The following is a 25,808-nucleotide window of genomic DNA, read 5'->3' as shown; positions in this document are numbered from 1 at the left end:
CCTGAGTCAATTCCCGGCAACCACATGGTGGCTCACAACCATCTGTAATGAGGTCTGGTGTCTTCTTCTGGCTTGCAGACATACACACAGACAGAATATTGTATACATAATAAATAAATAAGTATTAATTAAAAAAAAAGAAATGCCTTAAATAAAATTAAAAAAAAAGAATACAAATATAAAAAAAAACAGAAAGAAAATTTCTTTGAAATAAAAGTTCCAGATTTTTAAAGCTTATTTATTTATTGTCTAGAATTTACTATAAAACTAAGTTCATACAAATTAGTTATGATTTTTTGGTTGGTGTCTGTTTTTATGTGAAGCTGAGCTGCGATAGATTGTGCTGTGTATGAAAGTGAGGATTGTTCAGCTGCTCTTGACCTGAGGGTAACTGAGAAGAAACACAAACTGGTTGTTCTCATCCAGCGGTTCTCTTTCTTTCTTCCTTCCTTCCTTCCTTCCTTCCTTCCTTCCTTCCTTCCTTCCTTCCTTCCTTTCTTTCTTCACATGTCCTTTGAACTAGAAAAAGTATTGAGAAACCTCAAGAAACTTTTGTTTATATAAGTTAATAGTTCCCTGTTAAGTACTAAAATTTAGAACATTTAAAAATACGAATTCACTTAAAAATTATGACCACAAACACACTATTTGTAAACCTAACTAATATTATATAAAGATAATACATGTTATAAAATAAAAAAGTATTTGCAGAGTTTTTTGTGTTTTGTTTTCCCCTCATGATTGCCTGGCTTAATAAGACTGGTGGATTTTTATATCTGCTTTTGCATTCTAATGTTATGTTTTTTGCTTAAAGAATTAAAAAAGGAATCCAGCATAGCACAAGTATAGTTTGAAAAGCTATGAGTTTCACTAGCCATTTTAGATTCTCATAGCTATTTCCTGAGAGAATGAAATAGCAAGTGTTCTAGAAGAGTAGTTGTTGTGTTCACTCCGAGGTCGTCTTCATTGACACTGCCTTTTGTTACAGTAAAATCCATTTTGAGGATATACTTTCTTAACATGAAATTATCATTTTGCAAATACTATTTGTTGATCTGTGTAGATTATTAGATGTGGACAGTGGTTGGTTGGTTGGTTGGCTAGGTTTTGTCCTGGGAATTTAACTCATGGCACATACAATTTTCTTTCAAAGCTTCAGGGGGTTTCATGGGGCCTTTTTGTTTGTTTGTGAATTTTTCTTCTGAGAACCACTTTTTTTTTTAATCTAGTCCATATTGGCAATTTTTATTAGATAGTATCATAGTATAAGTATCAGAAAACTACCACTGAGTAAAAATACTTTACATTGTTTTTAATTTGCTTTACATAGTGACAGGTAATATTACATCTTTATATGCATTACAGCTTTTTTTTTTACATTACAGCTTTTTTGACCAATATCATATTGATAAACATTTAGATAATTTCTATATTTTTGTTGATTGGTGCATACACCATGTTTCTATTCTGAAAACATCCTAGCAAGTGTTTATTAAATGACTGTTATGTGCAAACAGAGGAACAAGAATAACAAACTCTGAAATAATTTAATATTATCTCTCAAAAACATGCTTATTTTTATCAAGGAAAAGCAAAATGGAATTTAGTGACTTTTTAAGACAATTCTAAAAGTAGTTGATATCTGTGTTTGGTTGGGTACTTCTATTATGAAAGGAATGTAATTTCTTAAGTCACCATAGAATTTACTGTGTCTTTAATTGGTCCCTGTGGCTTTAAATAGATCAGTATGTTGAAATTCCAGCTGTAGCTTTCCTACAGGATGGGTGAGTGGTGAAGTCCAGGATTGTACAGTAGCGCTCTGAAAGCTAAGCTATCAGTAAGACAAAGAAGCTAGTTAGGGATGGGCTTAGAACATTCTTAGGAAGACAGGTGTGTGCAAATCTCTCTCTCTTTCTCTCTCTCTCTCTCTCTCTCGTTTTGGTTTTTGAGACAAGGTTTCTCTATAGCTTTGAAGCTTGTCCTGGAACTAGCTCTTGTAAATCAGGCTGGTCTCGAACTCACAGAGATCCTCCCGAGTACTGTGATTAAAGGCGTGCACCACCACCACCCAGCTCTTTCTTGTTAATCTCTTAACAGCCTGCACTCACAGTCAGCTGAGGATACTTTCTTCTGGCTTACATAGTGATGAAAAGAGTCTTTGGCTGTTACAAGTGGGATTGAAGCTTTGCTTCTATGTATTCACAGTTCTGTAGCTTTGGGGCTGTCTCTTTACCCATGTGACTCTATTTATAAGCATTTTCTGTCTTATTAATTTTAACTTTTAAACACAATTGTATTTTACTTAAGTACTGAGGCCAGACGTTTTCAGCTATTATTATCTGACTTCTGATGTGTAAGCTATCTGTGTGTAGCAGTTAAAATTTGGATTTGATGTAGTTCGGATTTTCGTGTGACTTATAAACCCCTCACACTCAAATCCTTTAAAATATAGGTTCTGCTTTAAAATACAGATCTCTGCATGGTGTTTATTCTCTGGGTTTTAGGTACATCCTACAGAGTGATTTTTGTCCCATTTTTTTGTGTGATAACTTGAGAAAACTAAACTCAAAAATTGTAGAAATACAGTTTAAAAATTGCAACAAATATTTTTAATTTCAGATCAATAGTAAAAAAAAGGAATCAGCATGGGAAATGACAAAAAGTCTATATGATGCCTGGTCAGGATGGCTTGTAGTTACCTTGACAGGACTGGCTTCAGGTAAGGAAAAAGTTTACGGCAAAACTTTGGTTTGGTTTTTAAGTTAACTGAAGAACTCACTCTTCCTTGCCTTGATTTTTAGGTACATTAGAGTGTTGGTTTTTGTTGTCCCCCCCCCCCCTTAGAGTGTTTGTTTTTCTTGGAAAAAAAAAAGACAAAAGTTAAGTATAAGGCCAGGAGGCAGAGATTTCTGAGTCTAATTTTGGCTCTGGCACTTGGTCTCACCAACTTGGCTGACTCAAGTTTCCTTATCAGTGAAAGAAAATGGTTTGGATGAGTGAAGTGTCTTGTATTTTAGTATCATACTCAGTAGCTAGTACTTCTTCTCATGCAGTATTCTAGCAGCTCTGCATGTATTTAACCTCGTGCTGGTCTCCATCATTAGTGCCATCTTAACCATGTTACAGATGTGAGACCGCACAAGAGAAGTGAAGTGGCTTGGCTAGGTTCATGGTCTGTTCCCTGGAGAGTGGAGGTGAGCAGCTAGCAGCCAATGGTCTGAGTACCATAGGGATAGTTAATCATTCTCGACTTCTGTCATGTAAAACAGAAAACATGAAACAGTAGGTATTTGTGGAGAAAAGAAAAAAGTATTGAAAACTGGCATGCCTAAGAATTTTGTGTTCTGGGGGCTGGAGAAAAGATTAACGGGTTAGGAGCACTGGGTTCTTCTGTAGAGGACCCAGGTTCAATTCCCAGCACCCTCATGGCAGCTCACAACTGTCTGGATCTCCAGGTCCTAAGGATCCATGGCACCAGACATGCATGTGGTATACATACATACATAATACATGCATGCAGGTATAATACCCATCAGCATAAAATAAGAAAGTGAATCTTTAAGAAAAAGTCTGTGTGACCCATTTATTTCTTTTGATAAGAATGATCTAGATTTGAGCATAGCTTTATGATTTTTAGTATTCTGTCAGTAAGGTAATCTTCATATGTATAGCTTTCTGTTAATTGAGAAAAAATTAAATTTATTATGAAGTAATTCAGTGAATGATGTGAAGTTCCTTACTTGTATTTATTGGACATTTTATTTTATTATCTTGTCTGTTTTGAGACAGTTTCCATGTAGCTCTGACAGTACTGGAATTTGATATGTAGACAAAGACTGGCCTCAAACTTACAGAGATTAGCCTTAGTCTGCCTCCCAAGTGCTGATGTTGAAGGTGTGTACCACCACGTCAAACTGTGAGGTCTTTATCATTTCTGAGTCTACTGATGAAGGTTAGGGTGGAAGCATGCTAATTAAACATCCTGACTTCAGTTGCCAGAGTTGTGAAGCTCCTGTCAGGTAGCTTGTCTTTTGAAGGTGTTTTAATGGTTTTAAAATAACTTTTTCTCTTTCTAAAATTGCAATTAATTTTAATGACGTGTCGGTTTTAATTCCAGGCAAAGAATATCACTTTTATTTTAAAATAGAGCTATTTACAATTTTAAAATTGTATTTAAAATTTTTAAAAATTAAAAATAAAATTTAAAAATTAAAATTTTAAATCTTAAATTTAGATAATAGTTCCTAATTCACCCTTTATTTATAGGAAGATTTTTTTCTTTTTATTAATCTTTTAGCTAGATAGTTTCAACTGTCCCTAAATAGACTTATATTTTGGAACATTTCCAATGCATTATTCTTACAGGAGCACTGGCTGGATTAATAGACATTGCTGCTGACTGGATGACTGACCTGAAAGAGGGCATTTGCCTCCGTGCATTGTGGTACAACCATGAACAGTGTTGTTGGGGCTCTAATGAAACAACGTTTGAAGAGAGGGATAAATGTCCACAGTGGAAAACATGGGCCGAGTTAATCATAGGTCAAGCAGAGGTATGTCTTTGCTCAAGATGAGTTACTCATTGATACAGATAGATCTGTCCAATTCCAGTAGCTATAGGATTAATCACATGATTATAATATATACTTAAGGATAAAAAGGTAAAGTCTGTATGTAGCAGAGAGGAATGGAAAAATCTTTAAATACAATGAGAACAAAGGCAGATTGTTTCAAGTAGCTTTTGTGTCATTAAATGCATGATCATATGAGTCACGTGGGTTATGACAGATTATTTCAAGCGGTGGCAGAGAAGTATAGTTAGTGCAACAAGAAGCTGTGTAAGGTTAATACGTGGATTAATGTATTATTTCAGTAAGATTGGAAAATATGGATTATGGAAGTACGAGATATATTTTATAATTTATAAAATCAGCCTTTCTAGGTTGAAATACTTTAAAAGAATTCATACATTTTTATATTTTTTTTGTTTAAGATACATTTTTAATTAAAATAGAAATACCTCCTTTCCTTTGTCCATCCCCTCCCAGGTACCCTTCTTCCAACTCTTTCTATGGCCCCCTTACTCTTTGCTAGTCTTTTATTATTGTTAGGTAGTGTGTGTGTGTGTGTGTGTGTGTATGAATTTGTAAATATATCCTGCTGAGCCTGGTTTTGTTTGTCTATTTTTGCAGCTGGCCATTTGTATTAGATAACTAACATTGGCCATTTGTATTGGAAGAGGCTAATGCTTGTAGCTGGTATTGGTTTCTATAGTTCTTTGTCTAGCGGTGGGGTCCTGTGAAATTTTCTGCCTTTCCACATTTAATGGGTCTATTAATACTGCCATTGTTCTGACCTTGCTAATGCTGCCTTTTTCTAGGAGATACTGTTTTAAGGTAGAATTCCTGGTATTTTGGTTCTTAAAATTTTTCTGTCCCCTGCCCACTGAGAATAATGCAGGAACTGTGGTATAGACGTATCCAGTGGATCTGGACTCCCTACAACCCATTGATCTCTGCATTGTGTACTGTTAGAGTTTTCTGAGATGATCTCCACTTTCCAGGAAATGTGCCTCCAAACAAAAAGGGTTAGCAGGTCTTGGAGTGGAACTATGCTTATGTATTTGCAGATGTTGGAAGGGCATATGTTTTTCTTTGCAGTACTACAATATTTAGTCATATTATTACAATGATATTCTGTAATAAAGCTTAAATTTAAGTTATTAGATTCAACACTTGTATATTCACATATGGATATACCTCTCTATATTTTAAGACTTGTTTATTCATGTATTTTATGTGTATGAGTGCTCTGTTTTTATGCATCTGAGAAGAAGGAATCTGATCTCACTAGAGAAGGTTATGTGAACCATGTGGTGCTCGGAACTGAACTCCGGGCTTCTGGATGAACAGGCCAGTGCTCTTAACCGTTGAGCCATTTCTCCAGCCCCATGGATATATTTTAAAATTTTTCATTATAGCCAAAGTTAGGTCAAAATAATATTTTTGGATTATATTCCATTTGTTTTTTACCCTGCTTAATTAAAGTCAGTTTAATGGTCTTCAGGAGAATTGAAACAGAATGAAATCTGAGTGCAGCCTTTGGAGAGATGGTTCAATGGTTAAGGGCGGTCACTGCTCATGCAGAGGACCAGAGCTCAGTTCTCAGCACCACATGGAAGCTCATAGCTCTGACTCCATTTCCAGAGACTCACATTATCCTTTTCAGTATTCTGTGGGCTGCTACATGCTTGTGGTTCAGTAAACTCACACAACCAAACACATCTACACATTAAACAAACAAATAAGAAGTCTACAAAAGAAAGGAAAAATTCAAGTGCCAACACCATTTACCTCTACCAACAATTTCTAAAACATTTGTGGATAGGCATAGGTCAGTGCTTATGTATCTGTATAACAAGACTTTAGAAATCAGGAAAACTAGAAAATTTACCAAATGGAAATAAGGCTTCTTACTATGAATAGTGATTAGCTTTTGCATTCTACTTAAACACATTGTTCATATAAAGCTTTTATCATTGTGGAAATAAACCAAGAGACTTTTCGAACTTTTACCCAATTGTGTGTGTAGTGGCATGTGGTCATATTCTCAGCTACTTAGGAAGCTGAAGCAAGAGCATTTCTTGAACTTGGAGCTTTGAGCCTGGGTGAATATCTGAATTCCAAATCCAAAAATACTAATAACAGTAGTGATAAATTTTATGTAAGTTTCTAATGTGGCAGGTACTTGAGTTAGTGGTACACTGTAAAACTCATGTTCATACTCTAAGCTGTTTTTGCTTTTTAGGGCCCGGGATCTTATATCATGAACTACATAATGTACATCTTTTGGGCTTTGAGTTTTGCCTTTCTTGCAGTTTCTTTGGTGAAAGTTTTTGCTCCGTATGCCTGTGGCTCTGGAATTCCAGAGGTAAGCCATGTAGTTAGTCATTGTTTGAAAACTGTATGTTGCCTTTTATCTTTAGGAATTGTACTTTTTTAGAAAATAGGTGTTTTTTTTTTCTTTGTAAATATAAAAAAAGAAAATTGAGTATGAGCTGGGGGCTGAAGAGATGGTTTAACCTATAGTGTAGAGGTTGATTATCATCAATCAATCTCTCTTTCTCTTTCTCTCTCACATACACACGTGTGGGCGTGCACACACACACACACACACACACACACACACACATGTCTTTCACCACTAATATATAGCTCACTAGTAAGTTTAAACAACAAAAACTTCAGAAATGCTTTATGGCCTGAAGTTCTTTGGTGGATTAGTTATGTTTTGCTGTTTGACTGATTGTAATGTATCCTTCCTTTCTAAGACTGCTGACTAGGTTAAATAAACTAATGACTCATAAATTTGATCATTTTGCATTTTAAGGACAAAATTTGACCACAGTAATATCGGTACTTATTTTTTTATCTCATCTGTAGTAATTTAAAGGAGAATAATACTTAGGCTTGAACTCATTTAATTCTGTTATTTATTTAAATTTTTTTCAAACATACCCTTTAAAAATAAATTGTGATTTGTCAAGACTGTATAGGTAAATTTATTTTTAATAAGAAGTCAATCCCTGCAGTTGTGACTGTCTGTTATTCATCTGCTGTGATATAGGTAAGGATAGTCCATATGATTACAGTGTAGTGAGAAGGTATAATATCTTTATTCTTGATAAACTAAAATGTATCTAAGTACTTTATGTTTATTCCTACAACAGAATTTTTTAAATTTGCCTTTAATTGATTGCATTATTATGACTTTACCATGAGATAGTATTTTTATTTGTTCTTGGGATAGGGTTGCCTCTTATCTTTGGTTACAGACATAATTATATGTTACAGATTTATTATATGTGGTTAAAAAAATAAAGTTTTTTAACTATGAAATATTTTATAGTTTGCCAAAGTTTGGTAGGTAGTTTGGTGAGTGAAACATGAGGTTGTTTCAGCTAAGTTAAATTCTTGTTTCCTAAAATAAATTAACTGCCTTCATCTTCCTTTGTAGATTAAAACTATTTTGAGTGGATTCATCATCAGAGGTTACTTGGGAAAATGGACTTTAATGATAAAAACCATCACATTAGTGCTGGCTGTGGCCTCGGGTTTGAGTTTAGGAAAAGAAGGTCCCTTGGTCCACGTTGCCTGTTGCTGTGGAAATATCTTTTCCTACCTCTTTCCAAAGTACAGTACAAATGAAGCTAAAAAGAGGGAGGTGAGTGGCCTCTACAGCTCATTTAGCAGGAAAATGAGTGCTACATAAACTCGATGTCCCTTGTATGATTTCCTAGTGTAAAGATCTAACGCATTTGTATAAATTGTATATTCGGATTAAATTTTGGGTTTTTAGAATTGACTGTCAATGCTGGTTCAGCCAAGCTAGCTAGAACCCCTTTGCTTTCAGTTGATTTCTCAAAGATCTTTTCTATTTTTATTCACTTGGCATTTGACATTACTGCATATTCTAGCTTGGAAAGTCAGGCTATGATTTCCTCCTGGAGACAGTATCTAATGTCATGGAAAGTGGGTGTGATACACAGAAATTTGTGAGTGCCTTCAGGACTTTTGAAGTCTAAGTCAGAAAGTTACCTACAGGGAACAAGGGAAGTCTCCTCACTCGGATGCTGCAAAGCCTGTCATTTCCCTATGCAAAGCCAGCATGAGCTTTTCTAACGGACTGTGAAGCTAGGCTGCAGCTCATATATTGTTGTGGGTGTTTCTAGATGAAAAGCGGCATCCTGAGCAATTCTAGAAGCTTGAGTTTCTTTAAGAGTCTTTAATTCCATTTTCATACTCTAATCTTGCAGCCTTAGATGGTACAGAGATCTTATGGTTGTTAAGGTATGGCCTTTACATCTCATCGAGGATTAAACTCAGGCCCTAGTCTTTCATCCTGCTGGGACTGATATAACACCCCCACATACATTTTATCAGTTTCTTTAATATAAATAATTATAGTAATTTTTTTGTTTGTTTTTTGAGACAAGGTTTCTCTGTAGCTTTGGAGCCTGTTTTGCAACTAGCACTTGTAGACCAGGCTGACCTCGAACTCACAGAGATCCACCTGCCTCTGCTTCCTGAGTGCTGGGATTAAAGGCGTGCACCACCACCAACCAGCTAGTGCTTTTTAATTTTAGTATTGAGGTATTATTCTTGTATTGAATATAGAGATCCCCAAAGTGGAACATTTAAAAGTATCATATTTTCATCTTTGAATGGTAATTATGATTTTATTACTTTATTATGTATCAGTACTTTGGAAGTATTTGTTAACATTATAAATTATTGTACTGCTTCATTTATTAGTTAGAAAACTAGGGCTTAAACTGCTAGCAGAACTGGGTAGTGGGTGGTGCACACCTTTAATGCCAGCACTCAGGAGGTACAGGAGGTAGAGGCAAGCGTGTCTGAGTTTTAGAGTTTTAGAATTCTACAGAGTGAGTTCCAGGACAGCTAGGTTGGTTACACAGAGAAACGCTGTCTGAAAAGAAAAAAGAAGGCTAGCAGACATACTTTAGATTGTATACAGTTAGTCACAGAATGTGAATTTAGATTTCTCTGATTCCAAAGCCTATGGTTTTAGCTATTGTGCTATTACTATAATTGTATATGTAAGTTTAGGTATGTTAAAAAGCAAAATATCCAAATCCTCTATTATGGATTTTTAGGTGGTATTCTAAGTACTTTGTAAATATTTACTAAGTTACATTATCATGATCATTTTAGAAAGAAGAGGAAGTCTCAGAGAGGTTGAGGTTCTTACCATGGTTGTATAGCTGGTCTGGTGCAAGGCAGCTCTTTATAGTAGTATAACATTTGATGATTTTCCTTTAAATATTTACTGGATCGAAGTAGTGATAGGGATAAAGATTCCTAAGAATAATAATTCAATAAATTTCCAAAGAAATTACAGTATCGTTGATTGTCTACAGGCAGAAAATCACCAGTGATCAGGTGTCTCTAGAGAGGTGCCCAGGGCCCACAGAATGTGTGGGCTCTTCTTCCTTGAAACTTTTCTGCAGTTGAGTTGGTGACTCAAGGGGCTGCTGTTGGTACTTTTAGAATGAAGCCTTAAGAACATACTTAGAGTGATATCAAGTGTGGCAGGATGTTCAGAGTGCTTAGGATAGTTAGGAATAAATACTTGCCTTTGCTTCACAAGGAGGATGTGTAATCTCAGAAGCGGCATTTGGAATAGCATGGAATATAAAGTGTGTTTGCTGAGTTTAATCAGGAAACTAGAAACAAGCCATGTTCTCTTTGTAGGTGCTGTCAGCCGCTTCTGCCGCAGGTGTTTCTGTAGCCTTTGGGGCACCAATTGGAGGAGTTCTTTTTAGTTTGGAAGAGGTATGTACAAAAACAGCATTGGAAATGACACAAAATTATGTTTAAAATGGTATCTTGGTATACTTTTTATTTTTGTAGCTGGTATAATAGAATTTGTTTTTGAATTTTTAGAAAGTTTTAAGTAATTCTCACATAAAAAGTAATATTTTATATATAACCCACAACTACAGAAAATTGTGTTTTAATTTTTTCAAAAAAAGATTTGTTTTAAATTATTTGTATGCATCTGTGGTCTTCCTTTTTATATTTTATATAAAACTATGCCCATGTATGACTTTAATATTTTTTCTTTTAGTTTTATAGAAGAGATAAACCAACTCATTTTAATGAGTTAACAAGAATTTCTAAGGGGACATTTATTTTTAGCTAACATTATTGAATTAGATATGACACTCCTTTTGAAAAATAAACAATTGTTGGTATTTTAAATGATTATTAAACATTCGCAATCAATTATCGTAAATTTGTAGTTACAGGATAGTCAAAGAAAAATTTTTATTGGGGCAAATCATATAAATCACACTGCAACAAAATTTGAGCTAGCTACAATGAAGTTTATACTTGTAATAAAACAGAAATAGATGATAACATTAATTTTTCTTTTCTGTTTTTTAGGTTAGCTATTATTTTCCTCTCAAAACTTTATGGAGATCATTTTTTGCTGCTTTGGTGGCTGCATTTGTTTTGAGGTCCATCAATCCATTTGGTAACAGCCGTCTGGTCCTCTTTTATGTGGAGTATCACACACCATGGTACCTTTTTGAACTGTTCCCTTTTATTCTCCTAGGAGTATTTGGAGGGCTTTGGGGAGCCTTTTTTATTAGGGCAAATATTGCCTGGTGTCGTCGACGCAAGTCCACCAAGTTTGGAAAGTATCCTGTTCTTGAAGTCATTATTGTTGCTGCCATTACTGCTGTGATAGCTTTCCCCAACCCATACACGAGGCTCAACACCAGTGAGCTGATTAAAGAGCTCTTCACAGACTGCGGGCCGCTGGAGTCCTCTTCTCTCTGTGACTACAGAAACGACATGAATGCCAGCAAAATGGTTGATGACATTCCTGACCGTCCAGCAGGTGTTGGAGTATATTCAGCTATCTGGCAGTTGTGCCTAGCACTCATCTTTAAAATAATAATGACAGTATTCACTTTTGGTATCAAGGTAAGTGCTCATGTGAGATGATATTGGAATAATTTAGAGATGTCCAAAATATTTATGTATAATGAAAAATGAAATTTTATCCATAATGATTACAATTCAGAGACCAGAATCAGAAAAGACCACATTGGTCTGAAATCAAGAAGTTTCTGATAACCTCTGGGGACAGTGGGGCAGAGTTTATTTTTCTGCATTTTTCATGGTCTAGGGGCTGCATGTATTCCTTGGCTTATGTTCCCTTCTTTCATTATCAGAGCCATGGATGGCTGGCCAAGTCTTTCTGTTGTCTAACTCTTAGAAATATAAATCCTGATTTCACATGAAAAATAAAAAACCCTAGAATTGCTTTTAATTCACTCATGTAATACAGGGTAATCTCTTGTTTTAAAAGTCAGCTGGTGAACAGCCTTAATTCTCTGCAGTCTTGATTGTTCCTTGGCATGTAACATGTTCATAGATTCAGGAGAAGCCATTATTCTATCTTCTATACTTCTGTAATATGTTAGCATAAATGGACACCATGGTTTCAGAATCAAATTGCTAGAGCTATAAACTCTGTGACTCTCCACCAAGCATTTAAAAATGCTGTGTCCTGGACCTTCGCTTCTTCTGGACTCACCAAGTATAGCTTTCTCTTCAATGCAAACAAAGAGAGCAGATGTCAGCTTGCCCTACACTGTTCCTCACATCAGGAACCTGCCCTTCCTGCAGCAGCTGATACTTGGCAGGGCCGGCACACTTTCACACCCTGTGCTTGTCTGTAGGCTTTATTTCTGTGAGCTTGATCGTTTTAAGATTGCTTTTCTCTTGCCTTTTTAGTCCACTGAATATCAAATTTTAAAAAAGTTTAGTTTTATTCTTTTTTTTTTAAGCAAAGTTAGTTAAAACAGCCATTAAAGTGTTTGCTTTCCCCCCCATAAATCCCAGCATTATTACTGTCAGTAGATTTACACCAAGTATTCAGTGGCTGTAGCTGGCCAACCCCAAGGAAGCTGGAGGCAGATGGCAAGCCTTGTTAAGTCCTAAGCTTTGGCCAGTGGATTATAACCGAGGATTGTGAAATGTGTTTTAATCCTTTGCATTGTATATCTCTTTAATTAGCTCAGTACATGTCAATATGTTCTTTCCTTATCTTCCAAGAATTTCTGCCAGTAAAGATTTTTCAGTTTTTAGTTGATTCGCATGTATATTCCATGCAAAATAATGGTGGCTCTGGAAATATTGCCTGACTTACGCTATAGCACTTGAAGAGTAATGTCTGCTGTCTCTACCATTTGTAAAAGTCTAGTGGAAGGACAGTCTTGGGAGATTTACTGCTTCACATGGAACACATTTCAGTTTTATGGGAAACATCAGTCACTTTTTGCTCTTTACTCTGGACTACTGAAACTTTTGTTAGAGGATAACTAAGCATTGCCTAGGATAAAGATGAATAAACTGTGAGATATTTTCTCTTTGCCTTAGAGAATCCACACGGTACTGAAGTCAAAGAATTACGGAACTGTTCACTTAACAGGGTTTTGCTGTAGTTTAATTTGTACTAGGATTTTAGAATTTCATCAGGATATGAACGGAGTCAATTCTTAGAAACAAATCCATAGAATGTAGTTTCTGTCACATGATTAGAGCGTGTTGCTTACTGTCACAGGTTCCGTCAGGCTTGTTCATCCCCAGCATGGCCATTGGAGCAATTGCAGGGAGGATTGTGGGGATTGCCGTGGAGCAGCTTGCCTACTATCACCACGACTGGTTTATCTTCAAGGAATGGTGTGAGGTTGGGGCTGACTGCATCACACCGGGGCTTTATGCCATGGTTGGTGCCGCCGCGTGCCTAGGTAATGTGATTGTCTTTGCTTGTGGATATTTGCAAGTCCCAGAAAGAAGAGAGCCAGTGTTAATATATTCATGTTTATTTGGTTGCTAGGGGGAACAGGATGCAAGGTGGAGGGGAAGGAATAATTGTAAAAGAAATGAGCCACTAATATTCCAGTACTGGGTTTTGTTTTAGTTGTCTATTTGTTTAATGTAAAAATTTAATAATAGCATATTTGTAATATTACATAATGTTTTATGACAGAAACCATCTTGGTACAACATAGGCTTAATCTGAATCCTGTCCAGGGAGACTGTTTTCTCACTGCTAATGACCTGGCCTATCTTTAACCATTGATAGAGCACGTTTCAGAGTAATTTCATGTTAGACTCTGTAGTAGTTTATTGGCCTGAGTAAAAGATTTGTTTTTCAGCCGTCTAGCATCTAAGGTACATTTGTAGAAAAATAAGAAATAGTATTCATTTTAGTGAAATAAAAGCAAAATAATGACTCTAAGTCTGTAAGAATCTGTTATTTTCTTTGGCATGAAAAAATTGTTGGGTTTTAAATTTAATTTTTTTAACAAAGTTTGGTGTGATATTTAATAATAGTAGGTCCTTTGATTTTGTTTTTGCTCAGGGACTCAGAATCTTCAGAAGTGTAATACTAGGTGAAATTAAAGAACTGGGTAATTTTCATCAAAGTAGCAAGTATTTCTTTAGCTTTCACCTTTTTTTTTTTTGGTTTTTCGAGACAGGGTTTCTCTGTGGCTTTGGAGCCTGTCCTGGAACTAGCTCTTGTAGACCAGGCTGGTCTCAAACTCACAGAGATCCGCCTGCCTCTGCTTCCCAAGTGGATTAAAGGTGTGCGCCTTTAACCACCGCCCGGCTATCACCTTCTTTTTAGCATTGTTTTAGCATTGTGCTAGGTATAGTAAATGCTAAGAGAAAAGTGGTAGTGGGCCGGCCTCCCGGAAGCTGCACCCAGCCCTAGGAAGACAACAATGGCTCTGTCTGTGGTTTAGAGGGAAGGAAGAGTTGAAGTACTCTAGGAAGGACACAATAGGAGTCAGTGTTTTTAAGTTAACTTTTAATTGAGAAATTATACATGTCACCCTCATACTTCCCAAACTTTGGTCAAGATTTATCTTTGAGGCAGCTCTCTCAACTCTCAGTCCACAGTTCTTTACTTTGGGTCTGCCTTCTTTCCACTTGAAAGAAGTTTTTTCTTTGGGTCCACTTCTTTCCACTTACTAATGACAATTGCAAATCCTGTGACTCTTTGGGATCTCATTTCTTCAAGCAATTAACTTTAGGGTCATTTTTAATCTGACAGATCTGTCTGGTTCTCAATTCCTAATACCATGTTTAAACATGAATGGGTTTAAGTCATATTCATGTTTTTTAAGCTGTTATGTGAAGAATTATACAGACGTTTGGAATATTCTGATATCCAAGATAAAAAATGTAACAGAGGACTTGGGAGGTAGTTCAGAGAAGAAGAGCACTTGCAAGCATGAGGACCTGAGTTCTAACCCCAGCGCCCATTCCAAAAGCCAGGCCTGTGCATTTCTGTAAGCCCAGTGTTAGAGGGCGGAGACAGTGATCCTGGGCGCTCACTGGCCAGGAGACCGTTCAGACTAAGGTCAGCGTAAGACTTTTTTTTTTTTTTTTTTTTAAGGAGTAAGGCAGAGAGCCATAAAGAAAACAGCAGGTGTCTTCCTCTGGTCCCCGCCTGTTCACCCACATTCACTTTAAATAACTGTCTGTGTCAGGCCTGCATAATAGTCCTGTGTCTAAGTCAGAGCCATAGAGTTACTCTCTGAGGTTTTTCCAGAGTAATCTGATTATAGGAAGATTTAATGCAAAGATAAATTAATATGAAAACACATTTGGAATTGATGCTTTGAAGAAATGTAACTATTATTTAGTACATTGTGAATATTTTGGGCAACAAGTTGAATTGGTAAGAAATAGACTGTAAAAAAAATAGTATCTGAGTTTACATCAGAATGAATTTATATTTGAAATTGTTCAGATTTGTTGCAGAGTTCTGGATTTGCCATTCTTGGCCTGATGGTTGGAAATGTTCCTTTAGTTCTTTGATATTTACTTTTCTCATCTATAAAATGGAAATACTAGCTTGTCTAGTATGATTATTCGGAGGATCACATGAAGTAACATATTAGCAGGGTTCCAATTAAAATAAGCGCTTAGTTTAAAGACAAGCGAAAGCCTTTTAAAACTGGCTGGAACATGCTGACTTAGAGTAGATTCATAATGTATAGTAGTAGATCCTTTTTTAGGCTAAGAAACAAAAACGTTTAATAAACTGACAAGTTTTTCCTTCCTTCCTTCCTTCCTTCCTTCCTTCCTTCCTTCCTTCCTTCCTTCCTTCCTTCCTTCCTTTTTCTTCTTTTTCTAGACAGGGTTTCTCTATGTAACAGCCATGGCTATTCTGCAACTCACTCTGTAGACCAGGCTGGCCTCGAATCCACGGAGATCCACCTGTCTCTGCCTCCTGAGTGCTGGGATTAAAGGCGTGGGTGAACACCTCCTGGCAACTTCTCAGTTTTTTCATTACATTTATATATTTACCTTGGGGGGGGGTGGTTTCAGAACAAGGGTCAGTGGACATTTTATGAAAATCAGTTCTCTATTGCCATGTGGGTCTTGGATTGAACTCAGGTCATCAAGCTTGGCATCAAGTGCCTTTACTTGCCAAGCCATTGAGCTGGTCCCTGTTGTTAAGTCCTTTGACCAAAAGAACAACATGATGGAAATGATGCTAAAGCCGTGTGGCTGTGAATGCCCGTCATCCCGCAGAAATGTGAGGATTGCCAGTTCGAGGCCAGCCTGGGCTACGTAGTAAGACCTTGTCTTTGAAAACAAAAAGTAGTACTTAGTTGTACTAGTGACTTATGAAGTGGGTTGACCGTCACAGGGTCCAAGAGTCAAGGAGGTAAGATACAGTGGTATTAAAATGAGAGCACAGGGACTGGGGAGATGGCTTCCAGTTAAGAGCACTGGCTTTCCAAAGGACTTGGGTTTTATTTGTCACACCTCCCCCATGGCAGTTCACAACCTCCAGTTCCAGGGCATCTGACATCCTCTTCTGGCTTTTATAGGCACCGAGCGCAAACATGTACACAGATGTAATATATGGGCAAACAGTTATACATAATGCATAAGTATTAAAAGTTTATTTAAAAAAGAAAAAAAACCTTTTTTTTTTAAGGAAAGAGTAATTTGGGTCCTGGACTCGGTTGGTAACAGTGAGAACCCTGAGAAAAGGACTCATAGGCAGCTATTCTGCAGAAGAATTCAGGTCTGTAGAGGTAATAGTGGAGACAGTAGAATAAAATTAGATTGTCAGGAAGCACATGTGCAGGAATGTGAGATCCCGGAAGTTGATGACCCCTCTTAAGTGAAGAAGAGAGGTTTGGATTTCAAATATTGTTTTCTTTGACAGTCACCTCAAGTTTTTTTGTTTTTTTTTTTTTTATAGTTTACAAAACAAGTAGTAAGGTGTGGTGATGATAACAAAAACATGGGAAAGGCACCAGTAGGTAGCAAATAGATTAGGGTGACATTGCAGAGAGTGATCCTCTGAGTCAATGAATAGATGCATTTCTCTCCCTTCCCCCTCCATCCCTCCTTCTTGGGATAATGGTTTCAAACCCAGGTCCTTAGACATGCTAGGCAAGCATCCTCCCATTGTGTTAGACTTCACCCTCTAGCTCCAAAATAGATGAATTTTCTGCCCAACAATATCACTTGCATTGTTAATAAATATCAAAACTTCAAAGTGTTTTACATATTTTGAAAAGACACAGAGGAAATAAATTTATTTACTAGTCTACTATATGTTTAATTTATAAATTGGTAGCAAGCAAGAGAGAGAAATGATGTACTTATTTATATTTAAGAGGTTATATAAGCTTTTATAAGAGTGAAATTTATCTTTGCTGCAGCACAAAATTAAAATGACAAAGTCGTTTTTCTTGGTCAGCTGTAGTTTGGTTTTTTTGGTTTTAATATAAAAGATTTAGGAATGTTACATTAATCATTTCTGTGCTATAACTGGTTGGTTTTTCTCTGGATTGTATTAGAAGTAATGGTTATTATCCTAAGAGTAGTAGTTGGTTTTGGTGATAATGCTTTCCACTGGTCGGGGCCTGCCTGCATTCAGCTGCCTAGTGTAAGACCCTAGTACTGTGGTGGTGAAGACCCTGTCTTTCCTGACCAGTGCTTTTCATTTCTTTCAGGTGGTGTGACAAGAATGACTGTCTCCTTGGTGGTTATTGTTTTTGAACTTACTGGAGGCTTGGAATATATTGTTCCTCTTATGGCTGCAGTAATGACCAGTAAATGGGTTGGTGATGCCTTTGGTAGAGAAGGCATTTATGAAGCACATATCCGACTAAATGGGTACCCTTTCTTGGATGCAAAAGAAGAATTCACTCATACAACTCTGGCTGCTGATGTCATGAGACCTCGAAGAAGTGATCCTCCCTTAGCTGTTTTGACTCAGGACAATATGACAGTAGATGACATAGAAAACATGATTAATGAAACCAGCTACAATGGCTTTCCTGTTATAATGTCAAAAGAATCTCAGAGATTAGTGGGATTTGCCCTCAGAAGAGACCTGACAATTGCAATAGGTATGATTTCTAAAAACACCATCATGAATGTATATGGCTTTTGTGTAATAGATTTACAGAAGGAGAGAAAGCATTGAAGTTTAATTGAGGGGCAAGTGATGTTAATTTATATGCTTTGAAGTCTGAGTTCTCTAGGAAAGGAATTTAGGTCTCAGTGATTGTCTTTCTGCCTGGGTGGGAAGGGCAGTAAGAATTTTCACTTTGGTCAGCAACTCTAAATCTTCTTCCCTGTGATATCAGAGGCGAGAGAGAGCTCTAAGCCATTGAGCTACTTCCTAGTGTTTTGGGCAGTACCTTGAACTAGGAATGTCAAACATTTGGTCTGTCTCAAATTCCACTGAGTAATTTTCATTTCTCATCACCCTTCCCGCTCTCTGGGGGTCGCTTTTCCAGAGAAAAGGGAAAGCCATAAGCAGTTCTGGAATTCATAGAGGAAGCTAAAGGAATATGGTTGGGTTTTGAAGACAAGACAGTGCTAAAATTTTCACTAACGTATATTCTTCCTGACTGTGGATAGATGCTGCTTTAAACTTTAAACAGTCACTGACAGACTGTTGCATAGGAAATAACGTTACTCAGGGGATGTGCAATGTTAGATACGTGAGATATCAAGGTGTGGCGTCAGAATGCTAAGTCACAAGACTACTTTTGAACACACCTTGAATATTTGCCAGTGTGTACTTCTGTAGATTTAAAGGTTTTTAAATCTGTAGTAAGTATATGTTTATGTGTGTTGTTACACTATATGTTATATATACATAATTATACATTATTGAAGGAAAGCGTTGTCCATACTTAACAAAATATGACCTTTGAAATATCAAATTAGATGTATTCTCCTACTTAATAGAGAATTAATCAGAGAACAAGTTTTTAGACTATTAAATCCAAATGAGAATTTTTAGATTATTTAAAATTTTAAAAAAAGCATTGAAACTCTTTAAAAATCTTCTGGATGGCACTGGAGTTGAAATCTGGCCCAGCACACCCCTATAATCCTGTTGCTTTGGCGGTGGAAGCATAAGGGATTGCATGTTTGAGTTTGCTGGGCCATATCACAAGACCTTGTCTTTAAAAAGAAGGAAAAAAGAAAATATGTTGTTTTCTACTTCAAAGGCCTGTGAATGAATGGCATTAAAATAATTTTAAAAATAAAGCAACTTAGCAGAGATCATGGCACATTATGTGTCTAATCAATCAGGCTCCTTAAAGTACTTTGTGCATTCAGATGCTACTAATGTTATCTTCAGTGTTCCTCTTTTAATTGACAAATAGAAACTAATGGTAATGTAATGTTTGGTAAAATACATGCAGTGTGGGATGTTAAACTGGTTGGTATTTGCAACTGCACGTTTATTTCATGGTGAGGACTAAAAACATAAGTTTAAAGTGAAAATTTAAAAATTAAAGTGACAGTTCTTTATTTGGTGGAGGAGGTTAAGACAGAGTTTCTTTTAGCCCAGGCTGTCCTCAATAATCTGTATATAGCTGAAGATGATTTTATAACTCTTGTTCATGCTCCCTCCACTCTCACAATAAAAAATGCCGTTTCTTAAAATGACACGTTTAAAGCAAAGAGGCTGGGTATTCATTTCTGATATCTCATATCATAGAGGCACATTCCAAAATACTTTCTTTTCCCTACAATTCAGCATTTTAGGATAGGGCTGCAGCTTGGTTGGTAAATGTGTCTACACCAGGCTCTAGATTGCTCCTCAGCACTGCAATCAAGTAAAAACAAAACTGTTTGGTCATAAATGTGTAACCTCAGAGGCACCAGCATGCTTTGATGTCACATTATGGAGTAAAATTCCAGACTTCCTCTTGAATTAATTTGACAAAGAGCAAGGGCACTGCTGCATTATCTGCTCTCTCCCTGTGTCTGTAGCTTTCTGGGCTGTGCCATCTATGTATGTATCTGTGTCTACCTGAATTCTGCTCTGTCTGACTGTCCCTCTTGCTATGCGGTGGTGTAAATCTGTCCTCTGTTAGTGTCCCTCACAAAGGGCTTTGTTCTGTGTTGTTCCCAGCGTTTGTGGCAAATATTTGCCTCTATAAAGTTCCTTTTGAATTGTTTGCTGTTTTCAGCAATAGCACAGCACACATACAGGCATGTGTTACTCTGGATCAGGAGCATGGAAGAATCATAATTTAAGAGGGAAGCTACGCGTTAGCTTAGGGTATATAAGCTAAGGTTACAAATGGGGACTCCAAGACAAGTCAGGTTGTTTGTTCCATTGCTCTCTTAAAGAGGGGTTCAACAGACAGGCTGAGTACACACAGGAAATCAGTTTATTTACAATCTTAAGTGACCTCAAGTGTATTATTAACTCAGAAGTTCAGTCTCTGAATGTGAGAGACATCTTCCTAAAAGGTATCAGCACATTTAAATGTTTGAGTAGTTCAGGTTATTTTCTTTGGTGATAATATTTGTTGTTGTTTGTATATTTAACATATCACATTGTTAATATTGTAGCTACATGTTTTTTAAAACTTTCACTTTTTATACTGGAGTTTAAAATATTATATACACCCCTATTACAGTACACTAAATTTGATTGGCTATTCCTGCTAACCTAATTGCATGTAAAAACTTTCACTCTTCGTACCTTTTTTCTTTTTCTTTATACTTCTTTCATAAAGTACATCCCAGCCACAGTTTTCCCTTCGTCTGCTCCCCCCTCCCCCAGATCCACTGCTCCTCTCTTCCCCTTCTGAGATCTAGCCTTGTAGGAATATCCACCAAACACTACATAAGTCACAATAAGACTCATATCAAGGTTGGTCAAGGCAACCCAGTGGGAGGAAAGGGGTCCCAAGAGCAGGCAAAAGAGTCAGAGACACCTCCATTCTTACTCTTAGGAGTCCCACAAAAACCCCAAGCTAAACAACTGCAATATATAGGCAACAGACCTAGCACAGACACGTGCAGGCTCTGTGATCGCTTCAGTCCCTGTGATCCCCTATGAGTGAGCCTTGCTTAGTTGATTCTCTGGGCAGTGTTCTGGTGTCCTAGACCCTTCTGGCTCCTACAACCTTCCTTCACCCCTGTGGGGTTCCCTGAGTACTGCAGTGTTTGGCTGTGGGTCTCTGCAGCTGCTCCCATCAGCTACTGGAGGAGGACTCTTTGATATTGTTGTCATGCTGTCCGTCATTGTTATTCTGTGCTCTAAGGGTATGTACTGTTTACATTGCACACTCAGTCACCATGCACATGTTGTGTTCTTCTGGGCTGAAAGCAACCTCAAGAGCCATCTATGTTGGTCACTAATGGATATCTTTTCCATACCGGGACCATACGTTTCAGGTCGCCCATCTGCTGGCCTTTAGGACCTCACTTAGTGCGCTGTTATTCGGTATGTTTATAGCATAGCTGAGTGCAGCTTCAGTAGTCAGAAAGACTAAGCATCACACAGCTTTCATTTAGAAGCAGTAATATTCTCTTCTGTCTCATCAGACTGGTGTGCTTATTATTTTGGCTTAAATATTTCTTGTAGCAACATGCATGTGCAAAATATTTTCATTGTAACTAATACTGTATTTATACACACATAGTTTTCAGTTCATATTTACTGAAAAAAACAAGCACAGAGCTGGATGACTATTTCATTTGCATATTCTGTCCATGTTATGGGTTTCTATTCTCCTGTGTGTGCTCTCTTGCACTTTCTGTCTTGCACTCTCAAAGGTGGGAGAAGAAACAGGCAGCTAGACAGAGCACATTGGAAGGGAGGAGAAATTGATAGAACCTTTATAAATAAAACAGCCTAGTTGGGTGTAGTAGTGCATGCCTTTAATCACCAGGGAGGCAGAACTCTATGAGTTGGAGACTAGCTAGTCTAGTTTACAGAGCTAGTTCCAGGACCCTGTCACAGGGTGGGGAGTGGGTCAAAAGTCAGTCTTTATTCACTTGGGAGTGTAATTGTAGCTAGGAGGAGCCAGCTCATGGACAGTGGTGCAGTGTAGAGCAGAAACAGCAAGGGAGACGTCTCTAATCATATGTCCACTGCAGAATAAGAAACTTTCAGCATAAGCGGGCTTGATGACAGGTTCTGTAGTAAACAGCTCTTGGGATGTGTACAGGTTTTAAATAGAATTCCTTATTTCAAACATGCTTCCTTGTCTCTGCACCATTGAAGAAAATCACCCCATGATAAAATTATTGTCGGGTTCCATTTTATTCAAATAGGGAAAATGGCTTTATCAGTTAATTCTCTTTGAAGTAGAAGATAGGAAAAAGGAAAGGGACCAGAAGTCACAGAACTTGTGCCACATGAGCAAAGTTGCATTTAAGAAAAGAAAACCCATCAATTGAAAATGTTTGCTCTTCTTTTTCTCTTTTTCAGAAAGTGCCAGGAAGAAACAAGAAGGTATTGTTGGCAGTTCTCGGGTATGTTTTGCACAGCATACTCCATCTCTCCCAGCAGAAAGCCCTCGGCCATTAAAACTGAGAAGCATCCTTGATATGAGCCCTTTTACAGTAACAGACCACACCCCAATGGAGATTGTGGTAGACATCTTCCGAAAGCTGGGCCTGAGGCAGTGCCTTGTAACTCACAACGGGTAAGTTTAGCACAGCACAAATCAATTCACTCCCTAGAATTACTGGTCCTTATTAACAGAATCTTTTCAGGGCAGAGTGTGAGTCAGGTCCCAGGCGGGAATGTCTGACTTGGTTTGGTTATAAATTCAGGGTCTCAAGCTTCACAGCTTCCTGAGTAAGGATGTCAGCTCTACTGTTGTCAAGGATACTGGGTTTCAGAGCTGGAGAAGAATGAAGAGCTTGTTGAGCTTAAGGTGTTTTCCCCCGGGGGATGGGTACTGGGCTCAGCCTTCAGGGAGCATGGCAGAACCAATTCCTTTGTGTGTTTCATTTCTAGTGGATAGCTTTGTCATACAGCTCCTTCTAGATATTCTGCTATGTGCTATTTGAGCCAGTATTTATCATTAATTAAATAATATGTAGAATTTGTAATTTAGCTAAAAATCTTCAACAATATTGTTTTTCTTCTTTTTCTTTGTTTTTTCCTACCTTCTCCATAACAAATCTGCCCATAAACTGAACTGCTAATGGCATACAAGCATTCATGTATTTAGAGCCTTTTATTTCCATTATATTATTTTTCTTAGTAGAATTATTTTTGTTGTTGCTTAGTCAGGGCCTCACTGTGGCTGGAAGAGTCTGGAGTTTGTGATTCTTGTGAACCTCATGAGCACTGAGGTCACAGGCAAGCACCTCCTTGCTGGTGACTTGGTGGAATTCTTAGAACATTGTTTCATGTGAAGTCATGGGCAGAAATGCTAGGAAAAGGAAACAAATGGTTTTCTGGATTTGCTATGAACTGAAGGCTCACCCTGAATAGTGTGAAGCTGAGTAAATGCTGTACCAAACAATCAGAGAGTCCAACAGATTTTAAAATTTTGTATGAAACACGTAGCTAACAGAACACATGACCCCTCTATAGAGTAAAGGGGCTTAAAAAACAAAAACAAAGGAATATAATTTACTGAACATTTTCATACTTTTTTCATAATTCTGCACTCTGCAAACTGGGTGTTTTGTTGAAGTTAGCGCTCCAGCTCATAGAAGCCCAGACTCCTGCTACTGTTCTTGAGTATTCTCCTGTACTGTCCTACTCACTGTCACACTGAGTCTGTCTTCATCATCTTTAATCTCTTAGAACATTTTCTGGGCCTCTACAGTAGACCATATTGACTTAGGAATACCAGTTTTTATACTTTTATTAAAAAAAAAAAGCAGAAAGTGGGAACATTAGAGCCATGTTCAGTGTTTAGCTTCTGGATTATAAATAAATCAAAGATGTGTTTCACATAATACTATGGGCTACAGTTTTATTTTGTTTTCTATTGTCTAATTTTAAAACATGGTACCTAACATCATTGTTTAAAACTTAATAAATGTTGGTTAAATGGTGCATCTTTCAGTAAGGCTTGACCTTGTGCCCTTTGAATCATTATATGACTCAATTGGAAACTAAATTTTCCTAAGCTAATGTTCTCTGCCTGGTGTGTGTTCTCTTCTGTACTGACAAATACCAGTTCTGTTCTGTACGTGGTGATTAGCTGTGACCACAAGGCCCTGCTGTGGAGGGTAATTTTCATATTCCACCTTACTGCTTAATTGACAGGACTTTGGCAGTACGGATCCTAGAAAGGAAAATAGTTAAGGATTACATTAATTTTTAAGGGGGATAAGAGTTAGTTATATACAATTTTATCTGCTGCTTCTGCTGGCATATATATAAAGTAAAGGAGCTTTCTTCCTCCAGGGGGTCATTGTCTCAGACTTCATCCTATTTCTTACTTCACAGAAAGTAAGTGTATTCAGAAAGAAAAAAGATGATATGGAGAAGAAAGTCTTGACTTTATTGTCTATGAACTACTTACGCAGCAGGGTGTTTTATTCACAAAGTTGTGGTTAAAGCCAAGAGAAGCATGTTTGAAAGGGAAGACCGTGCAGTTCTCAGTAGCCATGTGTGTTCCAGCTTCGCGTAGTACCAGCAGGGGGAAGGAAAACACAACATAGTTGGGACCATGGTTGCAAGAGGGAAAAAGAATAGAAAAGTAGTGAGAAGAGACCTGAACTGTGCTGTCACATTTGATAGTAACAGAACTTCTCAGAGTCCTGTAGTTTACAAACAAACAGGATGGTCGTAACGCTGCTAGAGATTCTTGTCCTAAGTCTGCCGCTCAGGGCTTCTTGGGAACTTCTCAGAACTCTGGAGATGTTGATGTTCCTTGATTCCCCAACTGTCAGTGATGGAATCTTGGCCATCCTAGCTTGCCTGAGAATTCAGACATTTTGGTGGGGTGAGATAGGATGCACTCTTGGGATTACTGTTTCTTGGAACACGCTTTGGGAAATGTCAGCTACTGCCATGTTAACTTCCACCCCATTACCTTCAGTTCAAAATGCAACACCAGTTACACTTGGCATTGATTTCCCTTGCCCTTAGAACTAAGTAAGAGTGGCACTGAAGCTGCTTTCCTTCTCAAGTCAGTCTTCTTGGTAGAGTCTGCAGCTCTATGCAAGCGTCCCAAGGTGGCTGCTTGGTCCTTGTAAGTGTATCATTTTGCCACCCAGTGGCCGAGCTTACCAATACAAACGATAAACTGAAATTAATCATTTTACTTAATTGGATAAACAAAGCATGTACAAGAGTCAAACTGGTGTTACTGTATTTAATTAAGTGCTACCACAATATCTATTGAATTTATTGCTTAAAATCCTTTTTATTAGCATATAGTAGTTGTACAAAATCATGGATTTTATATTTCCATATAAGTGTACAATGTACATTGCTTGTATTCACCACCACCCCAAAGTAAAAAACAAAAAAGAAGAAGAAGAAAGAAAAACTCTTAAATATTTTTCCAAAGAACATTGCTCTCTAGTGGGCAAATGCTCATTTTATGTGGTACAGTTTTTGAGCTAACTGGGGAGTTTGTTCCCATACTCTGAAAACTTCACTACATTGAACCTATTTTTGCCTTCCTGCTTCCAGCACCAGCCGTCACTGTTTTATGAGGGAAATATTTGTAAAGACCAGACTGCTTTGAAGTCCCATAGTGACCCTCTTTAGGAAATCAGGCTGGGCAGTGGTGGCATAAGCCTTTAATCCCAACACTCAGAAGGCAGAGACAGGCAGATCTCTGTGATTTTGAGGACAGCCTGGTCTACAAAGAGAACCCTATCTCAAAATATCAAAACAGCAACAATAGCAACAACAACAAAAATCAGAATTTCCAAGACAGCTTAACAGGGAAGTTAACTTTTTTTTTTTTTTTTTTTTTT

General features: G+C 37.4%; 1 protein-coding gene across 5 annotated transcripts in view; it reads left to right on the top strand.

Annotated features, from left to right (window-relative positions):
* The window catches only part of Clcn3 (chloride voltage-gated channel 3), an 81,922-nt gene that overhangs the window by 50,533 nt on the left and 5,581 nt on the right, over positions 1 to 25,808 (top strand). For all 5 annotated transcript variants that reach the window (XM_005368102.3, XM_005368100.2, XM_005368098.3 and 2 more), the window contains 9 exons: positions 2,620 to 2,719; positions 4,366 to 4,553; positions 6,808 to 6,930; positions 8,017 to 8,223; positions 10,275 to 10,355; positions 10,971 to 11,516; positions 13,162 to 13,348; positions 17,594 to 17,992; positions 22,339 to 22,555. In XM_005368102.3, the coding sequence (XP_005368159.1) occupies positions 2,620 to 2,719; positions 4,366 to 4,553; positions 6,808 to 6,930; positions 8,017 to 8,223; positions 10,275 to 10,355; positions 10,971 to 11,516; positions 13,162 to 13,348; positions 17,594 to 17,992; positions 22,339 to 22,555 (2,048 nt within the window). The remainder of the gene's footprint in view (positions 1 to 2,619; positions 2,720 to 4,365; positions 4,554 to 6,807; positions 6,931 to 8,016; positions 8,224 to 10,274; positions 10,356 to 10,970; positions 11,517 to 13,161; positions 13,349 to 17,593; positions 17,993 to 22,338; positions 22,556 to 25,808) is intronic.

The sequence above is a fragment of the Microtus ochrogaster genome, unplaced genomic scaffold, assembly GCF_000317375.1.
Source record: "Microtus ochrogaster isolate Prairie Vole_2 unplaced genomic scaffold, MicOch1.0 UNK28, whole genome shotgun sequence".
Taxonomy (NCBI): domain Eukaryota; kingdom Metazoa; phylum Chordata; class Mammalia; order Rodentia; family Cricetidae; genus Microtus; species Microtus ochrogaster.
Note: the sequence above shows the minus strand (reverse complement) of the source record. Positions and strands in the feature narration are given on the sequence as shown.